This window comes from Talpa europaea (genome assembly GCF_964194135.1).
Source record: "Talpa europaea genome assembly, chromosome: 7".
Classification (NCBI taxonomy): Eukaryota; Metazoa; Chordata; class Mammalia; order Eulipotyphla; family Talpidae; genus Talpa; species Talpa europaea.
This window is the reverse complement of record NC_140074.1, coordinates 134,247,739-134,256,865: the sequence shown is the minus strand read 5'-3', so window position 1 is coordinate 134,256,865 and position 9,127 is coordinate 134,247,739. Positions and strand designations below refer to the sequence as shown.

At 60.3% G+C, this 9,127-nt stretch overlaps 1 protein-coding gene across 1 annotated transcript in view; it reads right to left on the bottom strand.

The window, feature by feature from the left end:
- Window positions 1-1,785: 1,785 nt before the first annotated feature.
- The window catches only part of MGAT5B (alpha-1,6-mannosylglycoprotein 6-beta-N-acetylglucosaminyltransferase B), a gene marked incomplete at both ends in the record, with an annotated part of 49,346 nt that continues 42,004 nt past the window's right edge, over window positions 1,786-9,127 (bottom strand). The window contains 6 exons of the mRNA XM_084237281.1: window positions 1,786-1,984; window positions 2,376-2,632; window positions 2,991-3,065; window positions 6,154-6,270; window positions 6,436-6,582; window positions 7,555-7,710. Coding sequence (XP_084093407.1) covers window positions 1,786-1,984; window positions 2,376-2,632; window positions 2,991-3,065; window positions 6,154-6,270; window positions 6,436-6,582; window positions 7,555-7,710 — 951 coding nt within the window. The remainder of the gene's footprint in view (window positions 1,985-2,375; window positions 2,633-2,990; window positions 3,066-6,153; window positions 6,271-6,435; window positions 6,583-7,554; window positions 7,711-9,127) is intronic.

Below are 9,127 nucleotides of genomic sequence, written 5' to 3'. Positions count from 1 at the left end.
ATGCAGGTATAATAGCACCCACCTGCTAGGAAGATGACAGAGGCACTTCCAACTCTCAGCTGGTGCCTGAGGTGCAGCACACAGCCTGGCGGTGGCAGTTATTGCTACCAGGTGCTCGGGCTCTCATCACAGTGCACCCCTGCTCTCTGGCCTCCCCACCCCCAGAGATTAATGTCCTATAGGGTGACCCCAACATGAGCCTGTCTGTGGCACCCAGCTGGACACTGTCCCAGGTCAGCACTTTGCAGGTTTGGGTATCTGAGACACCAGGTCCGGGCTGACCAGTGCTATGCTGGTCAGCATGGTCCCTGAAGCCCAGGGCCTCGGCAGCTGGGAGGGACCCAGGGGTCTTCAGCAGAGACAGAGAGGACTAGCTTTGCAGACCCAAACTCCTCCCCGTCCCCCAGCTCTGCCCGACAACATGGAGCAGGGCCATGCTCACACCCCCACACTCCCTGGAAAGACGAGAAACAGCATAGTTCTTCTTGCACCGCACGTCCCAATAAAATATTTATTATTTCAAGAAATAAATCTTTAAAAAAAGAGAGAGAAAAGAGTGTCTCTATTGCTTTCCCCGGACAGGTCAGGTCCTTGGTGACCACTGAGTTTCTGCAGCCTTGGGGGGCCGCCCAAGTCAAGAGAGGGCTCCCCGGTGGGAGGCATCACCTTTAGCTCACAGCAGGGCCAGTCCCCCTCCCAACTCTCAAGGCCCTGGCTGCCAGGTGGCAAGGCAGAGGGTGGAGGGGCCGGCCTAGCTGGTTGCCCGGGGAGGGGGTGGATTTAGGAGCTGGGGGTGGGGTGGCAGTGTTTCTGAAGGGCAGGCTAGGGCGTGGGGGGAGGAGACTGTCCTGGGGCCGGGGCACACATGCCACTTAGAGATGGATGGTTGGGTCCAGAGGTGGTCTGAGACTGGAGGAAGCTGGAGGCGGGGACACAGCAGCACTGATGGGGTGGGGTCCCCTGGACAGGCCTGAGCAGCTGGGACCTGGGCTGGGGTGCCATGGGGCTGAAACTCCATCCCAAGCCTTTGCTTACAAAAGGTGCTGGGGGACAGGGGTGGGCCAGTCCCATGCAGGGGCTGATCCCAGGGTGGGGTTCAGAACCCATCTCAGAGGCCGGGGTAGTGATGGGGCTTTCGGAGCAAAGCCAGGGTCGGGAATGGAGGTCATGCCAGGGTGGGTTTCTGGAGAGGTCCGAAGCAAAGAGACTGGAGCAAGCAGCAGAGGGAGGAAATTGAAGGTGTAGACAGCCCCCGGGCCCCCAATTGCTGTCCCCAAGTGCAGGAGGGAGGGGGAGGTTGGGAGAGTGGGGGTGGGGGCTAGGAGGAGGCATGAACAGGGTCCCCTAGCTGGCCTGGCCCCAGCCCCTTCTGTGCACACCCCAAATAACTCCAGAGGGACAAGGCTGGCCCCCACCTTACTCCCTGGACCCCGCACTGGCACGGGACAAGCATCGCTCCGCTCCTCTCCCCTGCGTCCGCAGGCCCATGCCGGGTCCGAGGAGGGCGAGGACTCCTCTCTGTGTCGCTCGGGCCTGGCTCTGCACAAGAGCTCTGCGCTGGCCAGGGGGACCCTCTGACTCACCGCACATCTGCTTGGCCACGACGAGGAGCCCGCGAGGGTGGGCACCCACACTCAGCCGAGCTGTCCTGCCCCCGCCTGTGCTCCCATCGGCTCTGCCCCCGGCTGCCCAAGGAAGGCAGCCCCAGCGCGGGGAGCCGGGGCGGGTCGCTGGGGCTGGAATCTGCTGGTGCTTTCTCCTGCGCCGCGGCGGGCGGGGGCGGCCTCACAGGCAGTCCCGGCACAAGGCCACCTGGCCCTTGCGGAAGTCTCGGCAGGGGCACAGCCGGCGGTACTTGGTGCTGGAGCCGGCGCAGCTGAAGAGCAGAGGCTCCTTCTGCAGGAAGCACTCCTGGCCCGGCTGGGCGAAGGCCGGATACAGGTGGTTCATCTCCGACTCGGTGCTGTCGCAGGGCACCTGCAGCCTGGGGGCACGGGCGCGGAACTCACCACTCGAGGGCCGCCCCTCCCCGCGGGCCCCCGCGCACCCCGCCCTCTCAGGGAGGTGTTTCCAAGACGTGCCCACAAACCTTGTGCTGTGGCCTTTATCCCACCTGCCACGCAGGGAGGCGGGAGGGAATGGAGGTGCCCATCAGGAGGAAACTCCATGGGGGCTGGGGGCAGAGGCTGGGCCAGGAGCACCCCTGGAGCACGGACCCAGGGCCCGCCGCCAGCTCTGTGAGGCAGACACCTGGCGGGGAATTCTCTTGAGTCCTTCCTGACCCCCAGAAAGCCCTAGGCTGGCAGGGCAGGGCAGATGGCTGGGGGTGGGGAGCAGCAGGGCCAGCTGGGGCAGAGCCCCAGGCGCTGACTCACCTCTGGAAGGCGTCCTGGCTGTTGAGGAAGGGGAAGAAGGAGGGCTCGCAGACCAGCCCCCGGTCCAGGCAGGCGTCCGTGCAGGCGCTCCCTGCGGCGGCCAGCCAGGCCCGGAGGGAGTGTGCTGGGGGCCAGGTTCCCGGGGCCAGGCTGGCATTTCGGGACCACTCAAGGTGGGTGGCATTGGGTGCCAGGATAAAGGGGCTCTGGGGGGCCCGGGCCCCTGCTGGGGCAGGGCCTGGGGCTGCACAGAAGTCCTGTCGGGAGGAAAGTAGCGTCAGGAGGGGAGACGGACGCCACTGGCTGGCCCTGGGCGCGGCGCTGCAGGGACACGACCACAGCTGCACCAGGCACCTTCAAGCATCATCTCGCCTCCTGCTCCCACAGCCCCTCCAGAGGGCATGACTGTGTCTTGGGCTGTTTTGCAGGGGAGGAAGGAAGCTCACAGAGGTCAAGGAGTCTGCCCAGGGCCTCACGGCTGGACAGGATTTGAACACAGGCCCATCGGCCGCTGTCCACCCTAGGTGGCCTGGGTGATCACACTGGATTGCCCGCCCCGCTGCCCAGCTCAGAGTGGGAGCCGCATCCCTGGAGCAGAGAACCGGGGCCGCCTACCTGGTGCTGGATGTAGGCGTGGATTCGCTCCAGCATCCCCTCACAGGTGTACTCATAGGGCAGGTAGGGGTCCACCTGCGGGGGACATGGGCACACTCATGGGGCAGGGATGCGCTGGCCTTCCAGGATGCCTTGGCCCAGTTCCCCTGGACATTGGGCAGAGATCTGGTGGCCCTGCTCCGAGCCCAGAGAGCCCACCGCCATGGACTTGCCCCTCCTCTCATTCCCTGTGCCCCAAGGCCCCTCCAGTGGACCATCCCTCCGCCCCTATCCCACCTGCACTGGTGTCTCCCCTCTCCCTAAAGCTCTACCCTCCAGCCCCTCCTGGGTAGTGATGCCCACTCTTCGCACAGCCAACCCCAGTGGCTTCTGCCTCTCTTCTTGAGTGCCACCTCCTCCAGGAAGCCCTCCATGAATCCACCCCATGCCTATTACAGGAGCACCTTCTTTTGTAGTGCCCAGATTTCCCTGTGTCATCATCTCCGATCTATCCCTCACCTCTCTCAGGTTACGCTGGAACTGTGACTTGTTCCATTGAATCCTGGTGCCTGGCATATTGCCTGGTATACAGCTGGCGCCTAGGAAACAGCACCCCCAGCTCTGCCTGCCTCCCACTCAAGGCATGGAATGTTCACTTAAAGAGACAGCAGCGTGCATGCGTGCGAGCGTGTATACTGACCACACTGGGTCAGCCTGTCAGAAGTGCAGCAGGGCAGGCCCTGCTTCCTGGACACCCCACCCTGAAGCCCTCTGGCCCGAGGGACACGCCGACACTCAAGTGGAGGAGGGTCCCAGGGAAGCAGCTGCCTGGACACCAGAGTGGACCCTCAGGGACCAGACCCCGCCGATCTGACCCTGTCCCAGGTCCTGACTTTCCTGAGCTGTGAGAGGGTGTCCTTGATCCAGGCAGTTCCGGGTTCCCAGAGAGCCCCAGAACCCACCTCCAGACCCCACGTCCCATGCACACAGCCGGATTCAGCTACTTTCAGCTGACAACCGGGGAGCCCCCAATGGCAGTCGTCTCGCTTTTTCCAGACACTCGGGCCAGAGTCCAGAGCACCTCAGATGCCGTCCCGGGCGCCCATGGGGGCCAGGGACCTCGTAGATGCAAAGGCTCCAAGTCTGGGTTATAAATAAACCCCCCCCCAGAGAAGTGATTTTCCCTCCAAATGCCGCTCTGTGGGCTCCATGGCAACAGCCCGGAAGGATGCCCTCTGGTCGCACATGGTAATTCCAGACCCTGTGCAGGGGCGCTCAGCCAGCAGGGCCCCCCCGCCTTGACCTCCCCCAGGAGCCAGCCTGCCTGGAAATCACCCCCATTGGGTCTAATTACAGGTGTGCGCCGTCATCGGTCTCGACAGAAAGGCAGGTGGCCTTGGTGATGAGGGGGGTGGGGAGGGGGACACAGAGGCATCGCCCCCCCACCTTGGATGGCCTCTCTCTGGACGGAGACACTGACGGGCAAACCCACGGAGGCCGGGAGAGGAAAGGGCCCCACCCTGGCGTTTCCCCGCCGGCCGAGGACGGCTGGCTGGTCCCCTCCGCTGGCCTCCCCACTCCTGGTCTTTCCCGTCTCCCCTCCCAGGAAAGACCCCGTAACTCCCAGAAGAAGCCGCCTCCCTGGTGGGGGCCTCATCCGAGCGCTCAGCGCTGCCAGCTGTCCCTGAACCTGTTTTCTAAAACAGGATTATCGGAAGGACCCAGGGACGTGCTTGAAGCGCAGATTCCAAGGCCACACCTGGTCTTGTTAAGTCAGAAGGGTGGGCTGGGCCCCCGAGAGGTTTCGGGGCAGGAGGGTGAGCCCTGGGGGTGGCCGGACCAAGGCAGAGAGCCACCGGCTGGCCGGGGTGCAGCTGCCAGGCTTAGCGCGTGGATTTGCAGTACCTTGGTTCCTTGAGCCTTTCATTATTATAATTCTTTAATTAACTAATTAACAGAATTAAACAGATGTTCATGTAAAAAGAAATCAGAAAGGGGAACAATGAAAAGCAATTTTCCTCCCACCCCAGACACCAGCCCCGTCCCCAGGGAAGCCGCTATTATCATCTCTTATGTGCCCAGCCAGAAATAGCGCATGAGTAACAGCGCCCGACACACGCACACGCGCACGCACACGCGCACGCACACGCACGCACACGCGGACCCGTCTCCACGGCACTGGGGATCGGCTTATTTAGCTTAACGGCTCATCTTGGAGCTGGGGCCAGGCCTGCACCCTACGTGGGCAAAAGTGTCTGGGTCTCCCTCCCACCCCCGACCCTGGCAGGTTGTCTTTGCAAGTGGCAGGGAAGCCAGAGAGGTGAGGGTCCCCTCAGGGCATCTTCCGAGGCCACCTGCCTAGTGGGGGCTTCAGATGCCAGGTCCCCCTAAGAAACAGGATGTCAGGCCACTCGGGGGACACAGGTGGGGCAGGGGAGGGACATTGGGCAGGGCAGTTAATTTGGCTCAGTCAAAATATGCCAGGTGGGTGCAGAGGGGCATGGTGAGGGAGCCCATCCACCCCTTCCCAGAGTGAAGGTGCCAGAAGGGCACAAGGGGAGCAGAAAGGCCCCCCCAGGAGGTAAGTGGCCAAGCCCCTTTCACCCCCATCCTCACCAGTGCAGGTGCACCCCCCCCCACCAACACTCACACCCCTGCTGCTACCTACCCCCTCGCTATTCCAGAGGTGGCCCTGGGCCCCCACCCCGGAGACCACCGTAGAAATGTGGGGTTTCAGACCTATTGGAGGGAGCCTGCATGGCCCCAGCTCCCCGCTGTGCGAGTCCTGGGGGGTCTACAGAGGCCAGACCCATCCCCCATGCCAGCAGCACCCAGCTCCACCCCCAACGCGGGCACCCAGAAAACACCCACGCAAGCCTGCCTTGTGCTGGGAATGCTCGTGGGCCTGCGCCCCAAGGGGTGCACTCACTGCTGCGGGACCCAGGCTGGTCCCTGCACAAAGGCCCTCTCCCTCCCTCCCTCTCTCTCTCTCTCTCTCTCTCTCTCTCTCTCTCTCTCACACACACACACACACACACACACACACACACACACACACACACGCTCAGGGGGGTCAAATTTGCCAACCCAGGTCTGCGGATCTGAATTCCCAAAGGGGCAGCTCGGCCAGCAGGGACGGCCCCAGGATGGGCGAGGGGGGGCCCCACCCGGGCCTGGCTCTCACCTGGGTCCTCATGATGGCCTTGATGGCCGCTTCGAACTCCTCCGAGTTGTTGTAGTCGACGGTCCACACGTGGGGCTTGCCGATGAAATTCTCCGCGTAGGGGTGCTGGGAGAACACCTGGGGGGGCAGGGCGGGGCTCTCTGTGAGGGGGGCTGGGCTGAGCTGGGGGTGCCCCCCTCTTTGTCCCATCTCTCCCTTCACCCCATGGCTCGGTCTCCTCAGCGACTAAGGGGACCCCCCCTCTCAGACCCCCCCACCCGGGCCAGGGCCCCTCCCGCTCACCTCCCTGGAGGTGGGCTTGCCGCGGAAGAACTCGTGGTTGAGGGAGCTGTGGGGCGGGCTGAAGCGGGCCTGCAGGAAGACGCAGCCGTTGGCGACGGCCTCCAGGGGCGCCGGGCCCTCATACGGGAAACCGAATCCTATGAAGAGCTGAAGAAACAGGGGGCACAATGGTCAGGCAGGGCTGGGCACCACGGCCAGGAGCCGCCGGAAGCAAGGAGGGGTTCGCAGCTGGGACAACCACAGGAGGCAGCTGAGACCGGCCTGGGCCCCTCTCTCGGCCTCAGTGTCCCCATCGGGAAGTGAGGCGGCCCAATGAGGTGCTGTCAGTGGCCTCTCCTAGCGCTAACAGGCTATGGTTCTAGAAGGAAAAGGAGAAGCGTGAGGGGCTCAAGCTTAGAGGACGTCAGCCCCGCGTCTGCAGCTGACCTCAAAGCCCTGCCTTCATCGTCCTAAAAGCCTTCATTCCGCGTCCGACACAGGCTGGCAGTGGCCACGGAGATGGCTCCCCAGGGGCGCTCAGTGGATGGTACTGAGTCCAGGGCTGCCATGTCAGGTTGGTCAGGCTGCTCAGTGCACAAAGTGAGTGTGCTCTCCCAGCCCAACACACACACACACACACACACACACACGTAAGAGGCCATGGTGAGATCAGGAGAGGCTGGCATTTCAGGCCCCCCCCCCCCCCGGCTATTGTTCCAGGGTTGCAGCTCAGGGACTTGCAGAGCAATGGGTCAGAATCAGCGATCTGAGGAAGTCTCGCCGTGCTCCCAGCCTGTCCACCTCTCAGAGGCTCCAGCAGCCAGGCCTGACCGAGGTGCCCAGGGGCTGGGCTGGGATGGAGGGCAGCCAACCCCTCTCCCCGCCGTTGAACTTTGGCTCTGCTGGATCTGCTCCCACCCAGATCCGTTTCGCTGTGGTGCCTCCCCTGTCTGGTGGCCCCCAGCTCTGTCTCCCCAGCTCTGACCAACTCCCAGGAGGCCCAGACATGACACCCGGGCAGCAGAGCATGCCAGGAGAGCCACACGTACAGGAGCCACGGAGTGATGGAGACAGGCAGGCAGGGGCGCATCCGCGTCTACGGCGGGGCAGGGGTGGGGGCGGGGAGGGGGGTAGGCTCACTTTGGCCTTGCGCAGCAGCTGCTGAAACTCAGGCTGGGGCAAGAGGCCGTGGTTCTTCACGAAGGCGGGGACCTCGGGGGGCCGCTGGCTCTCGTAGTAGACGGTGCCGTGGATCTCCATGTACCTGCTAAGGATGCGCAGGAACTTCTCCTTCCCCTGGGAGAGGGAGAGAGGGCGGTGGGAGCCCCGCCCCGCACAGAAGGCAGAGCTGGCCGAAGGTCCGGCCCTGACCTGGACGTCAGAAGATCTGCGCCTTACACGTCGGGTGACGCAGACCAGCCCTGCCTCTGAGAATGGCCAGCAAAGATGAGGAAACAGTAATAATAATAATTTTTAAAAACTGTGACGCCTCTAGAAAATCCAATGAAGGGTGAAGAATATCAGGGCTGAGACCTGGAAGGAAGGAACTGAAGCCAGTGAGTGTCTGGGGAAGTTCCCCCCGCCCCCCACCCCCCTGGGCAGGTCCAGGGTCAGCATCTAGGGGACAACAGAGCTCTTGGTCACCCTGCAGAATGGGGAGCAAGTTCAGGGCCTGGCCAGGGCAGGGACCCCTGATCGAAACTCCACACATACAGGAGGAAGACAGCAATTAGATCCTGGGAGAAAGTGTGGGTGGGAACTGGGGCAGGATCTGATTTAAATCGTTTCAACCACTGTCATTGGTTAAGGAGATCGGGGTTGCCAGGGCCCCCAGTTGCAAATCCCCTCTGAAAAAAGAGGGCATCAGCCTTGACCTCAAAATATTTCTACAATTTAAAAAATATCCATTTTCTAGAACTTTCGGAGGAAGGTGGGGAATGGAACCCATAAAATAAAAAAAAAAACCAATCAACCCCAGCAGGCTTTTTGGAGAAATTGACAAACCAATTCTAAGACTCATTTGGAAATGCAAAGGACCCAGAATAGACAAAGCCATTTTGAAAAAGAAGAAAATGAGCAGACTTTCATTATCTGGTTTCAAGACTTATGAAGCTACAATAATCAAGACAGTGTGATATCAGTATCAAGATAGATCAGTGAAACAGAACAGAGTCCCGAAATAGGCCCACACATGTGTGGTCAATTGCTTTTTGACAAAGATGCAAAAACATTTTAGTGGAAGAAGGAGGGTCTTTTCAACCAACGGAATCCTGGCTTGAATTTGCATTTGAATAATGCAAAGAGTTTAAAAAATAAAATAACAGAATTTCAATCCATTCTTCACATCACATACATTAATTCAAAACAGATCCTAGGCTTAAATATAAAACCTAAAACTTAAAGGAGTGTCTGTGTTACCAAACACTCTGCGTTTGGTAAAACACAGAGTTTATGATAAACATGCCAAATGTTGTCGAGGGCATATAAGATACAATTTGAAATGCTAAAAATAAAAAAAATATAATTGCTGAAGCTAAGAACTAAATCAGCAGATTTAACTGCAGATTAAACACAGTTTAAGGGAGAAAATATGCGGAATAAAGCACAAAGAAACTAAAAGGTGGGAATTATAAAGCGAGACAAATGAGCTATATTGAAGACCTAATGTATGCATAATTGGAGCCCCAGAAGCAAAGGACACAGTTTGGGGCAG